This window comes from Ursus maritimus, unplaced genomic scaffold (genome assembly GCF_017311325.1).
Source record: "Ursus maritimus isolate PB19 unplaced genomic scaffold, ASM1731132v1 scaffold_7, whole genome shotgun sequence".
NCBI lineage: Eukaryota > Metazoa > Chordata > Mammalia > Carnivora > Ursidae > Ursus > Ursus maritimus.
Window position 1 is genome coordinate 9035634 of NW_024426885.1, and position 24334 is coordinate 9059967.

Consider the following 24334-nt stretch of genomic DNA (forward strand, 5'->3'; position numbering starts at 1 on the left):
AGCGGGCGTGGACTCGCGGTCGGCACCCGCGAAACAGCAGACTGAGACCCTGAACCGTGCGCCACCAGGCTTCTCACAAACTCCGGAATCACGGTGTGCTCACGGGCATAGATCTGAGGCCCGGAGCTGTGGGCAGCCGTGTGGCCGGCATTGTGACAAAGGATAGAGACGGGGCGGCCCTGGAAGTGAGGGCAGGGACGCCGAGCTGGGGCGCACATCCCGGACGCTGCAGGGTTGAGCAGCACCCAACAGCACAGAGTTAAAGCGTGGCAACATCAGTGGAGAACGGGCCGCAATCCTCTGTTCTGAGGATGCAGCCTCTGCTGCTCTGACCTCAGAAGAGTATAGCCGGCCGCCAGGGAAAGCGCCAGAGCAAAAGCCTGGAAATACCGGCTCAGAGCGTGCCCATCCCCATCCTCCTCGAGGCGCACGAGACTCTCACCAAACAGGGTTGCCCGAGTATCGGCGCGTGCGCCCTCCCCAGAAACACAGAAGGCAGGCTGAAAAATCAAGAAGCTCACAACCCGCGCCTGGGTGTCATTGAGCGCCTGCCTGGCTTAGGCGCGATCCCAGCTGCTCGGAAAGGAGTCCCCATCGGCTCCCTCCCGGGAGCCTGCTTCTTCCTCTCTCTCTCACCCTGCTTCTGTTCTGCTTGTTGGACTGTCTGTCTCCCTCTCAGATAAGTAAATAAAATCTTTAAAGAAGAAGGCCTTTCATCTCTAAGATCCCTATAAAACAGGGCCTGGCACTGCTCAGTCAATAATTTTGGGCTCTGGACAACCCCGCAACCTCCCTCATCAGTGAGACAAGAAGGAGAAGCCCCCAGCAAAGAAAAGACAGTGAGTCAGTGGCTCTCTGCCACAGAAGTAACGGATATGGATGTAACCAAATTATCAGAAATGGAATTCAGGAGTAACAATGGTCAAGATAATGAGTAGACTTGAAAAAGTATTCAGGAAAATATTACTGAGAATATAGAATCCCTTGGGAAGGAAATGAGAGCGAATCTAACAGAAATTAAAAATTTATGAGCCAATGCAGGCAAAACTAGAGGCTCTGACGGCCAGGGTCACCGAAGCGGAGGAAAGTGGGTTAGTGAATTGGAGGATGGGTTAATAGAGGAAAAATAAAAATAGAAGATGGTCTTAAAAAATCCACGCCTACGAATGTTGGCTATGGGAGATTACTGACTCAACGAAACGATCCAATGTTAGAATCATCGGCATCCCTCGGGGGGTGGAGGAAAACAGAGGTCTAGAAGAGATATTTGAACAAATTGTAGCTGAAAACTTCCCCTACCCTAGCAAGGGAAACAAAAATTGCGGTTCAAGAGGCAGAGAGGACCCCTCCTAAGCTCAACCATGGATGTACACCACCACGTCATAGTACAACGCTAAATATATCCAAGGATACAGTATTGAAAGAGGCCAGGCAAAGGAAAATTTTCACTACACAGTGGCATCAGAATTACGTCAACACTGTCTACACAGATCTGGAAATAGAGGTATGGGAGCATTTTTAAAGCTGCTTTAGAGAAAACATGCAGCCAAGGATCTCTTTTATCCAGCAAGGCTCCACTTAGAATTGATGGAGAAATAAAGACATTTCAGAATCGACAGTCACTAGCCACCTCAGAACACTCTAAACCAGACCTACACAGGAGGTACAACGTTCTATAAAAGAAAGGCCTCCAGAGTGATACAAAACAGAAAGTCACAGCCAATACAAACAAAGACTTTACTGACAACATGGCATCATTAAAAGGACATCACCTCAGTACTCAGCCTCAAATATTATGGTTTAAATTCTTGCTTTAAACGCCTACAGGTTGCAGATTGGATAAAAGAAATGACTCATCCGGTCTGGTTTGCTTGTCTACAAGATCTTTTCTCAACCAGATGCATTCAGACTGAGAGTAAGGGATGGAGGCTCCATCTTTCACCAAAACCTCAAAAGAAAGCTGGGGTAAAGCACCTTCAGATAAACTGGATTTTAAAATTACAGACTATAGTTAGAGATGCAGAAGGGCACTATATTATTCTTAAAGGAAGTATTCAACAAGTGGATATAATAATTATAATAATATATATGCCCCCAGAGGAGGGCAAAGATACACAAGCCAACTCTTAACCAGAATAAAGAGACATATAGATAAAAATATAATAGTAGGGGACCTCAACACTCCACTCTCAGAAATAGACAGAACACCCTGGCAAAAACTAAGCAAAGAATCAAAGGCTTTGAATGCCATACTAGAGTTGACCTCTTAGATATTATAGAACACTACACCCCAGAACCAAAGAATACTCATTCTATTCTAATGCCCATGGAACATTCTCAAGAATAGACCAGTTCGGGAGACACAAAACAGGTCTCAGCCGATACCAAAAGATTGGAAATTATCCCCTGCATATTCTAAGACCACAACGCTGAAATTGGAACTAATCCACAAGGAAAAATTTGGAAAAACTCAAACACTGAGACAGATCCATCTGCTCAGAATGACCCATAAACCAGAACACAAATCAATTTCACAAATTTGTGGACATTTATTGAGAATGAAAACTACAACAGTCCAAACCCCTATGGGATACTGCAAAGGCAGTCCTCAAGGGGGAATACAGCATCCAAGCTCACTCAAAAGAATAGAAAAAATTCTAAAATGCAGTTTTTATATTCTTACCTACGAAGCATTGAACAGCAACTAGAGGGACAGGCCTAATCCGATTCACGAAGGAAGCAGTTGACCAAAATTAAAGCTGAATTGCAATCGCCAGAAACCAGAAGTACAGTAGAGCAGATCAACAGACTAGAAGCCGGTTCTTGGAGAGAATCAATAAAATTGATAGACCACTGGCAAGATCTATCCAAAAAAGAGAAAGGACCCAGATTATTAAAAATTTTATGAATGAAAAAAGAGAAGAGCGTCAATTATGAACTACCATTGAAATTGGAAGGATTATTATTGTTTATCAACAGCCTTATGCCAAAACTAAGCAATCTGGAAGAGATGGAATCCTTCCTGGAAACCTATAAAACTACCAAGATTGAAACAGGAAGAAATTGATTTCCCTTTTAAATAGGCCAATTAATTATGAAGAAATTCTGAGTCAGTGATAAACAACACTTCCAATAACAAAAACTCCATGCCCGGACGGTTTTGTGGAATTCTACCAAATCTTAAAGAAGAAATAATAATACTTATTCTCCAAAGATTTCAAAAATAAAACAGAAGGAAAGCTACTAAACTCATTCTATGAGGGCCAATATTACCTTGATCCCCAAACCAGGCAAAGACCTCTCAAAAATGAGGAGATTACAGACCGATTTCTCTGACTATGACCACAACATCCTCACAAGATACTGTTAATAGAATCCAACAGTTCATGTAAACGATTATCCACTCACTTATCAAGTGATTCATATTGGGGATGCAAGCGCGGTTCAATATTGGCAAATCAATCACGCGGATACATCATATCAACAAGAAAAGACTCAAGAACCATATGATCTCTTCAGCCAAAGGCTGCCTTACAAATGTCATCTGGATCCACGCTGCAGAAAAGCCTTCCAGTCTGTAAGATCTAAGTCTCCTCCCATCAGAATCTGACTCACCCTTGCTCCCCCAGTATGAAGTTAAGTCTTAGATGAAGTGAAACTTGCCTCCTCCATACCCCTCGTGAGCTCTGTTTCATTCTGCTGGACAAGTGGGATCTTCACATGATTATTCTGCTCCTGGGTTATTGATGGTAAAGAGCAACGCGGAGGGAGAAACGTTCATAAATGTAATGGTGAACTCTCTGTGTCAACTTGGCTGGGCCTCAGGGTACCCAGATATTCTGTTAAACATTCTTTTGGATGTTTCTGGGAGGGTGTTTTTGAATGAGTTTAACATTTGAATTGGTAGATTGAGTAAAGCAGATTACTTTCCCTAATGTGGTTGGACCTCCTCCAATCAGTTGAAGGCCCGAATGGAGCAAAAAGGCTGAGTAAGAACTCCTCTTGCCTGATTGCGTTCAAGCTGAGACATCAGTTTTTTTCCTGCCTTTGGACTTAATTTGAAGCACTGGCTCTTCCTGGGTTTTAAGCCTGCTGACATTTGGACGAGAACTATACCATTAGGTACCCTGGTCCTTCCTAGGCTTCTCGATTCAGACGGGAACCACACTATCAGATTTTCTATGTCTTCAGCTATCTATCTATCTATCATCTATCTATCTATCTATCATCTATCATCTATCTATATCTCCTGACTAATACAATGAACACAATTCTATTACTTGTCAGGCCCTGAGCTAGGAGTTGAGCTCCCCAGCTCTCCAGCTTAAAAGAGATGACAGACTAACGTCAATGTGGCAAGCGCTCTTCGTTGACTTGCCTACCTACGAGATGCGATGCGAGCACAGGAGCAGTACCTAATTGCATAAGGGATTGAGAGCGCTTCCCTTAAAGGGTTGACATGAGCAACATTGTGGAAAATGACACCATATTGAGAAGATTGAAGAAATTGAACTCCAGATACAGCCACCAACATGGATGAATTTCAGTCATAATTTTGAGTAGATTAAAAAATCAGATACAAAAGAGGACATCTGAAGATTCTATGGGCATCCTTAAAACACAGGCACTTGATGCCCAACTAGGGAGGACCGTATCCAACACGTCATCGTTTGGTGTGGTGTTGGCAGTGATTACCTAATGGACATACAACACCTGAAGAATGTCATTTGTCTTCTTTATATGACAAAATTCTTTTCAACAACAATAATGCAGTAAGTAGCAAAACTAATTATTTTCTTGATTTGTTCTTTAGGTTCAAAAACAATGAAGAATTTAAAAAGAACACATTTCAGCTCTCTTAAAAACTAGTGAAACATTTCATTTATGAACTAAAATTCACCCTTCAAAAAAATTGTATTTCACGGTTTCCACTGTTCCACTGTGTTAAATTTTAAACGCATATAAAAGCTCCAAATGGTCACGTAGAATGACAGAATTGAAGTAACTTGAGTTCTGTTCGTCTTTATCCTGATCACTGCTCTATCGTGTTCTTTTGAATCCACTGTTCAAACGTAGGAATATGTGTTTCCACAGAGGTGGAGACAAGAACTCTGCGTGAAGCCAGCTCGAATGATTCTGAATTAACAACTTACTCTCAGAGACTATGGACTATGAGAAACAAACTGAGGGCTACAGAGGGGAGGGGGGTGGGGGAAAGGGATAGACTGGTGATGGGTAGTAAGGAGGGCACATATTGCATGGTGCACTGGGTGTTATACACAACTAATGAATCATCGAGCCTTACATCGAAAACCGGGGATGTACTGTATGGTGACTAACATAATATAATAAAAAATCATTATTAAAAAAAAAAATGGACTTAGGATGTATAGGGGCATCTCCAGTTACATTCCTTATATTGGTGATTTGTGTCTTCTCTCTGTTCATCTTTGCCAGTCTTGCTAGCCAATCTTACTGAAAGTTTATCAATTTCATTGAATTTCTTTATGGATTTTCTTTACTGTTTCCCTGTTTTCAAATTTGTTGATTTCCACTCTTTGTCATTTCCTTCTTTCTGCTTGCTTTGGATTCATTTTGTGATGCTTCTAATTGACAAATTCAACCTTTTAATCGTTATATAGGCCTATTCTGATTATTTCATCTATGTTGAGTTGTAGTTTTACGTTACTGAGATCTCTCCTCTTTTCTAATGTATAAGTGCTATAAATATCCCACTCAACACTTGTTTAGTGGCTGCATCCCACAGTTTGGTCTACTGTATTTTCATTCGTTTCCAAGTATTTTTAAAATTTCTATTGGGACTTCCTTTCTGAACCACAGATTTAGAAATGTGTTGTTGAATTGCCAAGTGTTTGGAAATTTGTTGTTGTTGTGTTTGTTGCTGATTTCTAGTTGGATTCATTTATGGTCAGAGAATATACTTTGTGTGATTTCAGTGCTTGGTTAGTTTACTTTATAACTCAAGAAATCATCTATCTTTGTGACTCTTCCACTGGTACTTGAAAAAAATGTGTATTCTGCTATTCTTGGTGGAGTCTTCTATAAAGGTTAATTAGACACTGATGGCCGGTATGAAATTGTTTAGTTCCAAACTATTCATCTTCAGATGAAAACTCTAAGTTACAGGAGATTAAACTGAGACAAAGTGGGTAAGCCAAAACTATGACCTGAGTCCCGAATTCCAGTCTAATATACTATTTTGACAAACTACATGTATGTAAAGGATAGGGAACATACTAAATTCTTAACCGTCTCTTAATCAAACCTGTGCTGCTAAAGCATGAGATTGATTATAAGATCAGGAGATAAGATCCTACATACTATAATTATCATCCCAATATAGTTTTTGTTATTCCAAAATTAGCCCAGGCCAAACAGGATCCACAAAGAAATTCTGTTATAATGACATGCTCGACATACCCAGCTAAAGAAAATTACAAACATAAATAAAGACAATGTAAAGCTGGAGCACCTGGGTGGCTCAGTCGGTTAAGCAACTGCCTTTAGCTCAGGTCATGATCCCAGGGTCCTGGGATCGAGTCCCACACTGGGCTCCCCGTTCAGGGGGGAGCCTGCTTCTCCCTCTCCCTCTGCCACTCCGCCTGCTTGTGTTCTACCAAATAAATAAAATCTTTAAAAACAAACAAAACAAAAAACGTAAAGCTTATGAGTCCACAACTCCTCTCCACTCATAAAAATAACTTTCTACTCCAACGTCTATCTGATGCTTATAACCCTTCCACAAAATCCCTGAGAAGTGCTCAAAACCTTCACTTTTAGGTACCTCTTTCAAAGCGACCAGTTCTACTCTGCATAATGGTTATGCCCTGTAAGTGTGTTAATGGAAAAATGTATTATCTCTGGAAACAAATTTTTAGGCAATATACATTGAGACAAGGCTGTTTCCCTTCACTTGATTCTTTTTTTTTTTTTTTTTTAAAGATTTTATTTATTTATTTATTTGACAGAGATAGAGACAGCCAGCGAGAGAGGAAACACAAGCAGGGGGAGTGGGAGAGGAAGAAGCAGGCTCATAGCGGAGGAGCCTGATGTGGGGCTCGATCCCATAACGCCGGGATCACGCCCTGAGCCGAAGGCAGACGCTTAACCGCTGTGCCACCCAGGCGCCCCTCCCTTCACTTGATTCTCATACCTACCTCATCTAAACCACATTTGTCTCAAAATAAATACTTACGCAACAGCAACAACGCCTTCCCCGGCCTTAGTGATGCCTTCCTGCCACTTGGCGTCGTGTCCCACACGGAGATGGTTAACCTGACTGCATAAATTCTGGAGAAAAGGCAGCAGCTCGGACTTAGGTATACTTGAGCTGTCACTTGCTTTCTTCGGGAGGAGAGAAGAAACTGCATTTCTGAGGTCATTCTCAAGAAGAGAATGGTTTTGCGGCACAATGTTGTACTCTTTGAGGTTTGTAATATTTCCTCCACCAGGTGGCTGCGGACTTTTATCAATGGAAGCTTTTAAGTCTTCGGTCCCGTTGCCAGATGTCAATCCGGTTCTAAAAGGGAAAGGTGTGGAGGGCGACTTGTCTGAGGCTCCGGAAGCAGATGACGACTGCTGGTCGACCATACGTTTGTGGCCAGTATTTCCCCAAACCGACTGAAGCTGCTCTCCGGTGGGAACACAATTCTAAGCAAGGCAGATAAATACATGTTACTACTGACAGTGACGACAGCTAACTTTTGGGGTAATTTCTGTAAGTCAAGCAAGGTGCATTCTGTCATTTGATCCTCAAAACATCCATACAAAGTAGGCTCTGATTACTACCCCAATCTTAAGCTGAAGAGACCAAGGCTAAAGGTACCTTGGCTAAGGTAACACAACTAGTAAGTGGCAGAACTGGGACATGAACCCAGGCCCCCTAACTCCAGAGTCAAGGCTTTTAATGATCTCACTGTAGTTTTTCCTAAAGGAAATACTAAATATTAGCATGCTTAGTAAAACTGCATTAGCATTAATGTCTCCACTACAAAGGCCTCCTTAATTTATGGTAATAAAAGAGAGTACTCTCAACTGAGGCATAGTAATTGATAATTTTCAGAATTATCATTCACCAACTTTCCACATATGGTAAACTACTCATTTTACTTAGGCATATCTTTTGCAATGAGTTTTTCATGGAGGCTACATAGATTTAAAGTTAGATGTACTTTGGGTACATTTGTGACACTTTCAATGACCAAAATGAGCTACCTTTTGGCTGTGTTTCTTTCAGAATTTCCAGGACAATAGGAGTTCTCATGCAGTATTAGTTTCTGAGAATATTCTGGCTTACCTTGGAGAGAAGGCTATAATATCTCTCTGTTATGCTCTTCAATTTTTTCACAGAAGAAAAGCAAAACAACCTTTAGCTTAACTCAGTGTTAAGGTATAAGGCTCTATCCTAAAATCAAAACAACAGGAACTGTACTTTCAATTTTTTTTAAAAAAAGGTTATAAGTAATCTCTATACCCAAAGTGGGGCTCAAACCCACAACTTGGCAATCGAGAGTCACACAATCCACTGACTGAGCCAGCCAGGTGCCCCTGAACTGTACTATCGATTCTTATCAGGATATATCATCCCATAGTTCCTGCTGTTCAACAGTTTGTGAGAGGGGCGCCTGGGTGGCTCAGTCAGTTAAACGTCTGACTCTCAATTTTGGCTCAGGTCTTCATCTCAGGGTTGTGAGTTCAGGCCCTGCGTTGGGGCCTGAAAACACATAAATAATACACACACAAAAATAAACAAATACAGAAATAATAGTTTGTGAGAGACAGATTGAAAAGTATTATTCGAGATTAGCTAAAGAAACTCAGTTCATACAATTATCTAGATATTCTAAGAAAATATTTCTGGACTGAGCTAAACCAACATTCGTTTATTCAATATTTACCAGAAATTGACTCTGCTAGACACAGTTTCAAGCACTGGAAAAAGAACATGGCAACAAGCAAAACATTAAAATTCTGACCTCATGGAGCCTACATGCTAAGAGCACAGGGAGAGACTAAAAAGAAAGGAAAGGGAAGGAAAGGAAAGAAGAAGGGAAGGACAAAGATCACGTGGATGGAGGTGGTGATAAATACTTTAGGGAAAAATAAAGCAGAAAAGGGGAATAATGAGGACAAAAGAATGTGTGTGTAGGTCGGTGGGGCTTTGTAATGTTAAGTCCCCAGAGAAATTTTTTCACTTAACTGCTCTTTGGAGGAATGCTATTTGTGGGGAAATTTATTTTAGTACTATTTTAAAACATACTTTTTTAAAAGATTTATTTACTTTAGAGGAGAGCGAGCGTGTGGTGGACTCAAGAGGGGAGAGGGGCAGAGGGAGAGAAAGAATATCAAGCAGATTTTCCACTAAGCGCGGAGGCCAATGAGGTGTTCGATCCCATGACCCTGAGATCAGGACCTGAACTGAAACCAAGAGTTTGACACTTAACTGACTGAGCCACCCAGGCGCCCCTCTTTACGCAGAAATTTAATCTACTGTCAAGTTATCTTGTTCTACTGAAAGCAAGTTTTGATTAAACCTGAAATTATTCCTGAAAATGATGGATTATACATAATTATATTTCCAAAATTTTGAATTAGACGACTCTCCTTTAGCTGAAAGAAGTTTTCCTCAGTCATAATGGAAAATTCACTTATTTCTCTAATGTGCCTCAAAAAAAAATGTACAGCAGAAAACTAGTAAACATTAACGGTAACGATACTCGTATCAGGGTCAGTGTCAAAATTATGACCATTCATCAGGCAGAAAATGTAATAGAAAAATCCAAATGTAAAGGTATTTGCTATGCAAAATTTCCTTTTCTGACACATCTTAATATTCTGATTGTAAGAAAATCACTGATTTTTAGTCATTTTTTTTTGCAGAGCTCTTCAGGTGAAATACTCACAGGTAAGTCCACACGCCGCTAGAGGAAGTGAATAAACCCCAGGTGTCTGTGGCTGTTCTTCTGCTTCTTTTCATGTGAGTTTGTTCAATTCTTGTCTTTAACTGTCTTGTCATATATTGTTTTGAAGTCCTATCAAATCCTTTCGAAAGTGGACACTAAATATATTTTAAATACTTTAGAGGACTCAGACTTTGCCAAAGTAATTCCACTGCTACGAATTCACCCTCGTGGGGCGCCTGGGTGGCTCAGTCAGTGAAGCGTCTGCCTTCCACTCAGGTCACGATCTCGGGGTCCTGGGATCGAGCTGGGTTGGGCTCCCTGCTCAGTGGGGAGTCTGCTTCTCCCTCTGCCCCTCCCTCAGCTTGCGCGCTCTCTCTCAAATAATAAATAAAACCTTAAAAAGAAAATCTACCCTGCAGAGATATTTGAACCAGTGTACAAAAATAGATACTCAAATTTCTTCTATGTACTGCCAGTCATGCCACCAAAAAAAAAAAAAAAAATCTGAAAAACTTAAATACCCATGAATCGGGGACTGAGTACGGACCACAGAATATCCACGAAACCACAGAGATATAGATTTACTGCTTAGGAAGAGGCCCGTAACATCCTGTTAACTGAAAATGTTACTGAGCAACATGTACGTTATGAAAGCATTTACGTAAAATTGTGCCCATATACTTACACATGACTATATAGCTATGTGTGTGTATAACTTCATCCATGTGCAGGTGTATACGCACACAGATTTCTGGAAAATTAAGTTTATTTCTCCATATATTGGAGGATTTATAAAAGTATGAATTTTCTGTAACTGCTTATTATAAACACCTCAAACATGTATCACCATTAATAATCAGAAAAAAAATAAAATTATAAAGCCATTTTTATTTTAAAGAGGAAAAAGTAACAGAATACAAATCCTGAACAACTTAATGTTTGAGAAAATGGGGCACATCCTTTCATTCAGATAACTTTAAGCAACAGCTGTATGTTAGGTACTTTGATACAGAAATCCTGCTCAGTTATTTCTAAATTACTAGAGCAAAAACCAATCAAAGCCGGCAAATCTGAATTTCAAATACAAAGGAATGAGGAATAACTTTAATATTTACTGTGATAAAACAGAAGTTTGTATTGTCAAATAAGACCTATATGACTCAGAGTTTAACCTTTAATAAAACTTTCAAGAAAAAAAGTAATCCCAAGGCACAAGTGAAACGGGGAGAGGTCTAGGACTTGTACCCCAAGTCCTTTTTTTCCCCTTCAGTACAGGCCCAGTCCAGATTAATACCGGAAGGCTCTAAACAATGTGTGTGGTTAACCACTTACACAAGTAGGTCTGGTCATGAAACAGTCCCATTTTATGCTCAGATAATTAAATGGTTCACGTGGCATTTTCCAAGAAGCCATGCCTTAGAAATCTAGAGATCCCTGGTTTGTTAACAATAATCAATCCTAGACAATCAGGATACACTCCATAAATAAAGACTTTCCCACTACGAAGGAGGTCTTTCATTAGCATGTTTAAAAGGAGATTGAACAGGGTGTCCCCCAAATTTCCTCACATGGAAGACTTAGCAGTTACTGGTTGTAAGCAAGTTACAACACAGTGTCTATGGTATTAACCCATAAGTGGTGGCTGGGACAGTTTATGTTTGTTTCTACATGGACAGAAAACTCTAGAAGGTTACACACCAAACTGTTATCAGTAGTTACCTCTGGGGAATGGGATGACAGCTGGGAAAACTCAATACACTTCTGCACTGATTCAAATTCATGGCAAAGAAAATGTAGCATTTTAGGAATAAAACCTTAAGGTTTAAAGGCATGTTCCCCCCTCCAAAATAATCTACCATGTTTCTTTTTTTCCCAAAGTCAAGTTTTTGAAAGATAGAAATCAGTCAATGAACTAGTTATATTTAATTCATTAATCTCTTCTGATTATTTCTAAAATCTTTTCTTGCTTTTGAAAATTTTTTTAAAATCTTCAATCTGTTTCTTTTTTCTTTTTTTTTTTAAAGATTTTATTTATTTATTTGACACAGAGACAGCCAGTGAGAGAGACAGCCAGCGAGAGAGGGAACACAAGCAGGGGGAGTGGGAGAGGAAGAAGCAGGCTCATAGCAGAGGAGCCTGATGTGGGGCTCGATCCCGTAGCGCCGGAATCACGCCCTGAGCCGAAGGCAGACGCCTAACCGCTGCGCCACCCAGGCACCCCTTCAATCTGTTTCTTTACAGAATCTTTGCGCTGAGTTATTCTCAAACCACAGCGTGCATAAAATTAACCTACTATGCTTATTTAAAATACTGATTCCTGGATCCCACTCTCTGAGATTGAGTAGGTAGAAAGTGTGGCCAGGATACACATTTTGTAGACATCGGAAAGGATTCTGATACAGGTGTCCCATGGATCATGCTTTAAAAACAGCCTAAACTCTTTTAAAACAGCTTAAGTCTCATGAGCTAGACAAATTCTTCTGTTATTCCCAATATTCCTTTACACAGCCATCTTCTAATTTTCTCTTTATCTCTAAGCTTCTTGAGAAAAATCTTCTAAAATGCTCAAAACAGTGTCTTATTCACTGAGAAGGTGCTTAATAAGTATCTGCTGAGCAAACAAATGAGTGAGTAAATTCATGGAAAATTGTGAAGATCTGTAGTAAGGTATTTTGTAGAAGAGAATGTCTACAAAATGCTATTTTACAAAAGCATATAAAGATAACAGTCAAATCAACAGAAAAGTTCAACGAAAAAACTTAAGCCAATACATGTCCTTATGAAAAGCCAACACTTGGAAATTTTTAATGGTACCTGGACAGAACCTATGTCTACCAACCTGCTGCTGAAACTTAACCATATTCATCAACTGCTGAGCACCAGGTGACAGCTTTGACCCCATGGCCTCCATGAGAGTTTGGACCCTCTGCAGGTCTATCCTTGATCCTAGAGCAGGAGAGCTCGTTGAAGAATTTGCTGAAACCCGCCTCAATTGCACCACAACTTTACTGATGAACACACACAGCTTTTCACCAAAGGACAGCAACTATTATAAAACGAGAGTTCCAGAAAATAATGATATTAAAAACAATCATCATTTACAGTCACTTCTTGTTATTACTTAAGACTGAAGCATTTGAGAATCAAAAAATTAACTTTTTAAAAAAAAATTTTTTTAAAGATTTTATTTATTTATTTGACAGAGATAGAGACAGCCAGTGAGAGAGGGAACACAAGCAAAGGGAAGTGGGAAAGGAAGAAGCAGGCTCCCAGTGGAGGAGCCTGATGTGGGGCTCGATCCCAGAACACCGGGATCATGCCCTGAGCCGAAGGCAGACGCTTAACGACTGAGCCACCCAGGCGCCCCTCAAAAAATTAATTTTAAATACGTTTTCATTTTTAAGTTTTCTCTAGCATAGTCATGGTCAGAAAAAAAAATCCAATTTATCATGAGGCTCAGAAGTATTTAAATAAAAAAGTCCTTTTAAACTAACAGATGATACATAAAACAGCAAATGCGGGTGGAAAACATGAAATAACATTTACTTAGTTTAAGGAACTGCAAATAAATTGTACCAATCGGAGATCTTAACATATAGCAACTTGCGGTGTAAATATATTTAATACAAAATAAGGCTGCCTAGAGCCCATGCTAAGTGCTTACTGAAATATTAAATATAAGTCAGTCTTTTATAAGTTAAAACTGTAAGGAAATGTCAAGATGATCTAATACAGCTTGACTGTTTACTTATTAAAAAAATGAGTTCAAGAGTGATTTTTCTAACTTGTCCAACACCAAGTAGGAAAGGCTGGGCTCTGAACCTAGTTCTTCCAGCTTTGACCCCAGTGGTTTTCCCAATGCTTTATGCTGCCTCATTTTGTCCATGTTTTTGAACCAAAAGACACTTCCTGTGTGATATGGACAACAAAGTAGCGAAGCAGAAAGGGCAGAGGATTTAGAAACAGACCTGCATACAATGAGGACTCTGCAATGTACAGCCTATGTGACCTTGGGCAAATGCCTAAACTTGATCAGGAGCAAAATGAGGGAGGGTGATAACAATGTTTCACATGGCTGTTCTGAGGATTACTTGTTAAACTTTCCAGTACTGACCACTGATTAAGGGCTCAAAAATAGGCACTGGTAGCTCTTATTTTTATTTTAACTTTCATACAGTTTTGCTCCAGAAGAAGTCTTCTTAAGATCCCCCTAAATGAAACTAGTGTTTGCACTCCCATGTACTTCCATAGAATAGTTACAAAAAACATTCACCTAAACAGACATATAATCCCATATATCACACAAAGACACAGGGGAATAGAGATCCATGACCTAAAAACTCAGTGTAGCAGAAATAAGACTGTCATCAACCATTAAGTAATCTTCTCACTAAATTTATACATCTACCTGCCAACCTCCTACGATCCCTTTCCTGCTTTTTAATTCCCAAGCATGTCTATTAAATATAGCACACATCGAATCTACATATTATCTGTCTTGCCCCCTATAATATTAGCAGTGTGAGGGCTTTGTTGCAATTTATTTTATTACTGCTAATTCCTAAATGCTTAGTACAGGATCTGGGAGCGAATGGAACTCTAATACTTGGTGAATGAATGAATCACTTCATTTAAATGACTTTAGACACTACTAGGCTTTACTATCTAAAAGAACATCTTGGAATAATCAGTTCTGTGACCTTCTCTAAGTAATAACAAGCACAGAGATAAAATATTTAGAGATGAAAATAATCCAAAGATTTATTGTCTTCAGCCTTTTAAAATAACTCACAACGTAGGTCCAAATAGGTGAAGAAACTTGCCCAAGGCTATCCTGCTAGTCAGGAACAAAGCTCCCTTAAGTCAGGGCTTAGGATTTCCAGTCCAGGACTCTTTCCCTAGATTCTGATGACACCATTAAAGTTCACTTTAATATTAACAATTAATTAATTAATATTTAACATCAGTTTTCATGTTGAAGACACCAGTCCCAAGTCCTTTAACTATGTGGTGTCTTTGCTCGAAACTTCTGTGTTCTTTGTGGGTATTTTTGGGCAAAAACTGCTTGTGGTTTTCACTTAAGTTTTACATAAAAATAAAAAGGTTTTAAACTCAGTTTTCCAAGGCTTAAAAGTACAATACTACTGTAAGAACAACAGTATACATCATGGCATTGCCACAGCTAATAAATGTTCAGATTTTAAAAGGAGAATGTTAATAATTTTTTAGAGAAGAATTTCTTCTTACATGTTTACTAAGTATTTCTCAGCTAAAACCGGGAACCATGTGGGACATGTCGCATTACAACCATCAGAAGATGTTTATATAGTACAAAAACAACCGTACTTTTCAAATTAGTTACAATTCAGTGATTACTTACCTTTATTTTACAAGCATGTGTGGAGGGCTCCAATTTTAGGTGTTTTTTGTACAAAATAATCTTTTCATTTTCACTGAAAATAACAAGAATTTCTTAAAATTTTCATATATTATCACTTTTAATAGTTACATTTAAAAATGAAGTTTTCCGGGACAACACGTAAATCCTGTCATTCAGTTTTCCTGGGGAGGCATAAAGAACTGTGGCTTCATACTGAACTGCACTGGGTAAAAAGACTGTATCTGTCACTTACTACCTATATAAGATAGTTAAATTTGATAACAAACATATAATCATATAGCACACAGCATATTTTAAGATTTATTTATCTGAGAGAGAGAGAGACAGAGAAATGAACACACCTGCGGGGGGGGGGGGGGGCAGAGCGAAAAGCAGAGAGACTCTTAAGCAGGCTCCAGGCTGAGTGCAGAGCCTGATGAGGGGCTGGATCTCCCCACCCTGAGATCATGACCTGAGCTGGAAACCAAGAGCCGTCCGGTCAACAGACTATGCCACCCAGGCACCCCCACAGAGCATATTTTAAAGCTCAACAAACATACCCATTATTTTCAACATACATGGAATATAAAAGTTCATATTTTGAGTTCTGTTATAAAGAAAGATTAAGAATTCAGAAAAAAAGGGGCGCCTGGGTGGCACAGCGGTTAAGCGTCTGCCTTCGGCTCAGGGCGTGATCCCGGCGTTCTGGGATCGAGCCCCACATCAGGCTCCTCCGCTATGAGCCTGCTTCTTCCTCTCCCACTCCCCCTGCTTGTGTTCCCTCTCTCGCTGGCTGTCTCTATCTCTAATAAATAAATAAAATCTTTAAAAAAAAAAAAAAGAATTCAGAAAAAAAAAAAAATTCGGGATGCCTGGGTGGCTCAGTCGGTTAAAGTGCTGGACTCCTGATTTCTGCTCCAGTCATGATCTCAGGGTGGCGAGATCCAGTCGCCTGGGCTCCACACTGGGTGTGGAGCACGCTTAAGATTCTCTCTCCCTCTGCCACACCCCCTCCCCCCTAAGAAAAAGAATTAAAAAAAAAATTTTTTTTTAAGTGTAATACCAGATTATATATGGTGGTACGACAGTCTGGGACTTCTGCATTATTGCTAATGGGCTTCCTCAAGAAAATGTGTTCAAAGTTCCAACTGATTGCCTAATTAATTTTTGGAAAACAGACCCCTCTGAGTTAAGACAGGTTAGAAACATTTATCAGAACTTCAACTCTCATCAAAGTCCTCCACTAACTAATATGACCCGCTACCCAGTCACCTCCCTCAATTAGCTCGAAATTTCCACATTAACAACAATGAGAAAGCTCAGACTCTCTCAAAGATCCCTTAAAGGGAGAAACTTCTACTCCTGCTGGTAGGTTTTTATCTTCTCCCCCCGAGTGCCCGGCATCAATGTCAGGCAGTCAACAAATACCACAAAAGCTGGCAAAGTCCCACGGCTTGGCGAGAACACCTCCGCGTTCACAGGTTACAAACCTGTTCTCCGGGTCACCACAAACGGTCTTGCCCCTACTGGTTCCACAGTACTCCTCTCCTAAGTATACTTCCATATTTCTTGCTGAACTTAAAATGCCCACAGAAACGATTTCTTCGCCTCCGTTAGGGTCACATCGCAGGTATAGGAAGCAGGGCTTTTCACCGGGGCTGCTGAGGCTGCTCTTCAAAACCACCAGGTCTTGGCTGCAAAGAAAACCGTCCAACGTATTAATCGGTGTACTTGTCCGAACACCGCTCACAACCCTCTTATTAGGCCACGGGTCCTCCTTCTAACTCACTCCTTCATCTACCCCTGAGGTCCCCGCACCTTCCCAAGCACCCAACAAGCGCTCAATACAGATTCCCAAGGAAATGCACACTCCGGACACCGGGGCTCTGCCCTCTCCTGTTTCCTCGAATGCGGACGCGACCCCCTGTAGTCCCTTCTCATTTCAACAGAAAAAGTTCCCTGGGCACCGACTGCGTGCACCAGAGTGGGAAACGAAAGACGCTCAGAGGCAAACGCCTATCTTTTCCATAACGAAGCTGCTGGGTACTCTGGACAGTCACATTTATTAAGGCGGACACGGGTGACAGGAGGCCTTCGCTGGTTCGTTTGTGCGGGGAGAGGGAGGCGGACCCCGGTTCCGACCCGGCGGAGATGCGGGTCCCCGGCCGCCAGCCCCGCGCACGACACTCACGCCCCCGGCCCCGCCCTCCGACCCCCGCCGACGCCGGTCCCCGCACAGACCTGTCGCCAGCTGGGCTCCCGGATGCCAGGCCCACACCCTCTCCCCGCACGGCCCCCACCTGCCCTCCCGGCGCCCCCAGGAGCGCGACCGTCCCGCAGCCGCGGCCTCAGACCCCGCCGGCCCGGCGCACCCCGGGGCAGGAGGCGCCAGCGGTTCCTCCCAGTCCAAGTCCCGGGCGCCGAGGTCAGCCCGGGTGAGATGGAGGCTGTGGGTCAGGGCTCCGCAGGCGTTATCCCAGGAAGAGGCCAGCATCGGGCGGCAGCTCAGTCCCGCGTCCTCGGCCCCAGTCTCCATTCTGCCGCCGCCAGCCCAGGCCGAGCCCGGAACCTCTCTTCCAGGGCTTGCGTTTCCGCCAGGGCAGCGGGGAGGCGAAGACGCAGAGCGACTTCCGGCTCGGCAGGCTTCAAAAACGCAAGACCCGCCGCTCCTTGTCCAGTGGGAAGAAAACCAGGTACCGGAGACACGCATGCGCGCGCCAGCCGGCTGCAGCAAGGCGCTTCCAAACCTGCGGGGGGGAAAGAACTCGGGGGCGTAGCGTGCGCCCCGACGGCAGCTGGGCCCACCGCTGGAACTGTGCGCAGGCGCGGCGCGGGCGCGCGGGAACAGGGCGGTTTTTGCACGTGGGCCCGCGGACCTAGCCGGCGCTGTAGACGACGGTTGCCGGGCGGGCCGGGAGGGTCGGTCCAATGAGGAGAGTCCGTGGTCAGGTAGGAGTGGTGCGGTGGCTGCACGCGCCCCGAAGACCAGCTGCCGACCGTCGCCGTGTCTGCAGTGGACGCCGCGCCTTTCCCGCCCACAGCAGCCGAGCGTGTCTGCGTGGCTGCCGGCAGCTTGGCTGTAGCAGGCGGAGGTTTGCACGTTGTCCCCGAGTCACAGTGGGGCCGCGGTGCCGGCCGGCCGTGGCCGTGTCAGTGACCCGCTGGCGCCAGGGCGGGACGGCGACGGCGGCCTTGGCGCTGGAGGGGAGGTGAGGGGGAGACGGGGCCCCAGGGGCGGCCGCCGCAGCCGTGGCCCGCACCCCTGGCCCTGTCAGGAGCGAGCAGGAGCGGGGCCTCGGGTCTCTGATGGAGCATCCTGTGAGCTGGGACTTGAAGGACTTTTAACGTTTGGGTCCCGAAAAGTGGAGCGGGTGGAACTTTCTAGTTGCCCCTCGGGATAGGAAGATAACTGGTGCCTCTCTGCTCCTTCCTGTCCACTTCACCTTGAAAACACTGGATGATTAGATTCAAATAAAATTGAAATGTCAGCATTCTTCAAATTTGGGCTGTCAACCATGTATTTATGGTGCTTTCTCTCTAGAAAATAGAAATCTTTGTCTCATGTTAATTTTGTTTTAGGACTTCTTTTTCTGGTTTTGTTGTTGTTGTTGTTCAGTGCCAAATAATTTTTGTTTTGTTTTTCTTAAGGTCTTACATGAGTTATGTTAGGATATGTACCTAGTGAGAATACAGATTTCCCTCGTACCTGAAAATAGAGCGTTCTTATAAAAACTTTTCTAAGCCGAAATGGCTTAAATAAAGGGAAGAGCATCCTCTGCTTTCCAAAAGTTGCAGTGTTTCCACTTTGCTTTTTACAGAGACCTACAGTAGTGCCTGTTTTCGATAACCAAAAGAAAGGTGGAGAGGATTTCGTTTTTATGAAAATAAAACCTTACTGTGTTAACGTTGGTGTTTCATAAGGTGTCCTGCAAACTTTGGGAGAGCAGGAGTTACTTGTACAATACCTGTTTCATTGTTTTTTAATCTGTGGAGTGGTGTTAGAAAAATTGGAATGTAATTTTTTTGTAAGTAATCTGTTATCCAGAGTGTGTATTAGATGGATTCACCAAGTTTGAAAGAGAAACCCCACCAAAGGATCAGATATGTAGCGTATTGAGCAAGTTAGAAGTCCTTAATTGTATGTATCCTAGTTTTAATGTTTTGAGAGATTAGTATTGCAGACTTATTCTAAGTTGTCTACAGCAGTGTGTGTGTGTGTGTGTGTGTTTTCTCTGTATGCCCTCCCTCTATAGTCATAACTTAACTTAGATCCACGTTAATCTATTGGACATTCTTCAAAGGAGCATAGACTCTTCGTCAGAATTACCAACCTGCAAGTTAATGAACAAGATGAATTATACTATGAACTGGGTGTTGACTTCCTTGCACAAAGCTGAAAGCCACAGGTCAGAAAACTAGACTACTATAGTCTTTCCCTTTCTTTCATTCCCATGTATCTAGTAAATCACCCCAAGTCTTGAGATAGCTGTATCTATAGATCTCGATCTATATAGATAGATTTTTTTTTAAAGGCAAAGCTTCCTATCTTTTTCCATCTCTGCCTCTTCTGTTTCCAAGCACTATCTTTCATTCGGATAGTTTCAGGAGTTTCTTCACTGGTCATTAGTTCCCATTTTCATCTTCTCCTTTTCATTCTGTGCACCATCCTCTGATTTTCCTGCGCCTGAGCCACCATCATCTTTGCCCATCGTTAGCGCAGCATATAAAGCCTCTAGTGACTTTGCCTACACCCTACTCGTGACTCTTGCGTACATCCCAGGCTCCTCTACCTTTGCACGAGCTTTCCTCTCTACCTACAGTGTCTTTTCTTTTGGATAGCAGGGAAGAATCTGTTTATCATTGAAAACCAAGTGTAGAACTCCACAGTATTACAGAATCAATGACTACTTTTTCTGGACTAAGAATTTTCAGGTACTATAATTCTCTTGTGGTTCAGGAATGTATAAAATGATTCTCACATTTGTGTTCCCTAACGTCTGAATGATTATTGAGATCAGGAATTATTTTATACCTGGTGGACGTGTTCAGAATAAGTTTGTTGAATGGAATTGATAAGGAAAGCAGTATGGGTTCAGAACTTTATTACAATGTAAGGAGCAGAAAAAGGAGAAATCAGTAAATTCAATCTTATACTTTTTTCAAAGCCAGAAGAGTTGTGGTAGTGCAGAGGTTACTATGATTTTAATGTGCTAAATTATTGTTACCATGAATTGCAAATGTTTCTTCTTGCCTTTTTTTCCCCCTCCACTGTAAATAAAGAATAGAACATGTTTTTGAAAACTTCCCACCAGTATCACAATGTAAGTTTTTGGCTTGCCTATTTTAAAGAGCAATTTATTGTTAATTTAGGATTTACAGTGTGAATCATGACTGATGGTGTATTGTAACACAGTAGTTCACAGACACTTTTGGCCTAGGACCCCTTACATGCTCCGCTCGTATGCTGAATACTTCCAAGAGCTTTTGTTTATGTGGGTTTATATTACTAATTAAAAAAAAAATCAACACTTCTGGCTTCAGCTCTGGCATGAAAAGAGTTTAGAATTTATCACAACCATCTTTACAACAACAACAACAACAAAGCTGAACAAACTGAAAATCAATGACGTTTTAAAAAATCCACCAGATAATTGATGTCACAGGGCAAACAGCCACTCTGATAACTGAAGAGATCGGTAAATGCAGAAAATCCCAATGGAGATCCACTTACCAGGAACAGAATCCTCTGGAGGCGGTAGTCTGGGAGGAACACTTAAATGGTCGTTGATGAATTGCTGGAGGCTGAGTGTGGACTAGCTTGAGAGATGAATACTCCTGGGAGCCCACTTTTAGGAGGCCCCATACTTTTATGGGTTTTACTTCCAGGAATCCCACGAGATTTGCCCAGTGAAGATTGGAGAAGAATCTCATGCTGTCTGCGGGGGGGAGGGGAAAGTAACCATTTTGAAATACACTCCACAGTATTCTCCTTAACAAAGGTTACTACTCTCAGGGGAAACTTCCAGGCTTTTGTGACCTAGGGGGATGAGCAGTTAGACAACTCCAGCCCCTTTAGCCTTCCTGTCACGTGTAGAGGGAGGGGAAAAAAAAAAAAGACAAACACTTTTGAAGGTGACAAGCAAGGGACTCAGGTCTGCTAAAAACAGATTTAGTCTTAAGATTATGCAATTCTTTCCTTCCCCAGTGCCTTACCACCACATCAGCAGGGCTCCGGTATACAGTAGATTACAATGAAGAGAGTAGGATGCAGACTATTTTAAAAGGAGTTTCTAGGGAAACCAAAAGACAATAGGGGGAACAAAAGCAAGAATACTAGAGGAAATTGAAGCCTCTGGCACCTATAGTTACAGCAAGCATTAAACAGAGCCTAACTCCTAAGCAGATTAACATAAAACTCCACACTAACAAAGTGATTACCTCGGTTCTTCTGCATATCTCCATTTACATTATGTCTGGCTTTCAATAAAACATTACAGTGCACACTAAAAGGCAAGAAAAACTCATGCCAAGGAGACAAAGCAAGCATTAGAACCAGTATTAACATATGACACAGGTGTTGGAATTATCCGGGAATTTAAACTAACATGTATAGATTCTATACTATGCTGTAGTAGCGGGTATTGCTAGAATAGGATTTCAATTTGGAAGATCCTCCCTCTCGAAGGCAAAACGGGACTCTTCTCAGGGCGGTTGCCAGGACCACAACAAAGCCCTCAGCGGAGCAGGAGCCTGAAAGTAAATATGAAAATCCTGGGAGCAGAGCAGGAGCTGTGGAAGAGGCACAGAGATGGAACTTGGGTCAAGTAAGGGGGGCTCACAGGGTTACTCCCAGTAACCTGGGATCTGGGCTGCCTTCTGCCACTAGATACGCAGTTTACAAGTAGAAGGGTGTTTGCAGCCACCTGCCCCAGGTGTTAGTCGCAGGATGGGCACTTGGCACAATAAGTGATCTGGGTGAAAGTCCTTGTGTATGTGAATTACTAAGAATTTGCCACAGGGAAAATGGCCCTGTAACCTGGATCACACCACAAAGTTCAACTCATAGATTCTGTATACAAGTGCTGCCTACTCTGCCATCTGGAACACAGGGCCCCTCCCATCACTCTCAGTACTCTTGACTAATCACTACATGTGAATTGCCAATGAACACTTAGGATGAAAATATCATCAATCCCCAGGCCCTTCCCTAAATGAAATGCAACTGGATTTCTTTGCATATCTTTCTGCTCAGAGCCAAAATCAAAGCCTTTGTATGATAGAATTAGTGGGTACTGGGAATGGGGAACAACACTTCATGTCAGAGGGTTGCAGAAAGGTTGAGGGGGGTGGAAGGGCCCTGTGAGGAGGGGGCTGGAGGAATAGGTCACAGAACCAGGCCTTAGTTCCTGCCCTGTGGTGACTTGCTAGGTGACCCTAGGGAATCACTTCTGCTCTCTGAGCTTCCATTTCCTCATCTGTCAAACAGAGTCTTAGTCTTTGCATTGTCTTCTGGCCCTCTGCCATGAAACTTAGAAAGATACACATGTTGGGAGTATTAAGGTGAGTAGCTTAATGTTGCTGCTTTATAAGAAATGTGTACAATATTCTTATCAGTAAATGAAGTAATGATGGTCTTGGTTTACTGTTATGTCTGAAATTTTTAAAAAAGATTTTATTTATTTGAGAGAGTGAATGAGAGCACAAGCCGGAGGAAGGGCAGAGGGAGAGGGAGGAGCAGACTCCCTGCTGAGCAGGGAGCCTGATGTGGGACTCAATCCCAAGACCCTGGGATCGTGACCTGAGCTGAAGGCAGTCACTTAACTAACTGAGCCACCCAGGCACCCCTGTTACGTCTAAATTTATTGCTCTGTCTGAATTTAGACGCTTGGATCAGGAAAGTTGTTATCAGATTGACAAAATTCATATTCGGGTCATTGCCCACGAAATGTGTCAGCACCTCATGGGTGCTTGGCCCTTTGTTTGATATTGGGGATCCTGAGTTTCTGCCTAATGAAACTCACACCTTGAAAAAAACCAGATTTTCAATGTGTAGACTTATCAAACAGGGCAGTCAAATAACCACAATTATAAAAGGAAACCAAGAAATGAAGCAGTCATCTTTGTAGGGAAGGACTGCATAACCTGTCTCCTTAATCATGACTAAGCTCATTCAAGGCCATGTCCCTCAGAATAGTTGCTGCTTTGATGGAGGGCATAGAAAAGAAACTTGGAAAAATAAACCATTTTTGAGTGAGGTAAAAAGCAGGAAAAATACCCAGTTAATTCAACTCCAGAGTATTGGGTTCAGTGAGGGTGAGCATAGTAGGTTCCTGTAGTCAAGACAAATATTTGCTCAGAGTTAGAACAGGAATCAGAAATCCTTATGACAAATGAAATTCAGGGTTTTAGAGAGGTACAAGCAAATGGCATAGATACAGAGGAAAAGCAGCAATTAACATGGGAATCAGTGAAGATTTTACAGAGGAGTTGGCACTGAGTGAAATCTTGCAGGCTTAATATTATAGCAGCTAGAGGAGGAGAGGGGCTGGGAGAGCCATCTAGTCAAGGCTCAGAGGCATGAAAATACATGGGTCATGGGGAAGTGCAGTGGGAGATGAAGCTGGAAGATATTTCAACTATGTTGAAATGTGTTTGGCCCAGTCTAGGATGACACGTGAGGTGCCTGGGACACACAATTTAAGGAGGCATTTACTCTCAGGGTCAGATAAGTACGGTCAGCACGTGGCTGTGGCCATCAAGTAGAAGATTGATTTCAGGACCTCCTGTACGAGGGACTTCTGCTTCTGGGAAGATGGAGCAGATGTGCTTTTTATTATGCTTTCTACCAAGTGCAACCAAAAATCCGGGACATTATGTAGAAAACAAACACAAGACCCTGACAGGTGGTGGGAAGAAATCAGACAAGCTAGGAGACTTGAAATCCAAGGAACATGGTGGTGAACTCCCTGGGTCTTGTTTTTGCCTCAGATTTCCAGACTTGGAGATGAAGAAGCTGGCAACCTGGGAACAC

At 42.3% G+C, this 24334-nt stretch overlaps 2 protein-coding genes across 2 annotated transcripts in view; one reads left to right on the forward strand and one right to left on the reverse strand.

Moving 5' to 3' along the window:
• The window catches only part of LOC103659420 (ATPase PAAT), a 23756-nt gene extending 5917 nt beyond the window's left edge, over positions 1 to 17839 (reverse strand). The window contains exons 1-5 of the mRNA XM_040624475.1: positions 17676 to 17839; positions 16794 to 16997; positions 15304 to 15376; positions 12763 to 12969; positions 7217 to 7671 (exon numbers count right to left, since the gene is read on the reverse strand). Coding sequence (XP_040480409.1) covers positions 7217 to 7671; positions 12763 to 12969; positions 15304 to 15376; positions 16794 to 16997; positions 17676 to 17839 — 1103 coding nt within the window. The remainder of the gene's footprint in view (positions 1 to 7216; positions 7672 to 12762; positions 12970 to 15303; positions 15377 to 16793; positions 16998 to 17675) is intronic.
• LOC103657918 (protein FAM24B-like) overlaps positions 17828 to 24334 on the forward strand; it is a 12164-nt gene continuing 5657 nt past the window's right edge. The window contains exon 1 of the mRNA XM_040624476.1: positions 17828 to 17996. The gene's annotated coding sequence lies outside the window, so the exon portion shown is untranslated. The remainder of the gene's footprint in view (positions 17997 to 24334) is intronic.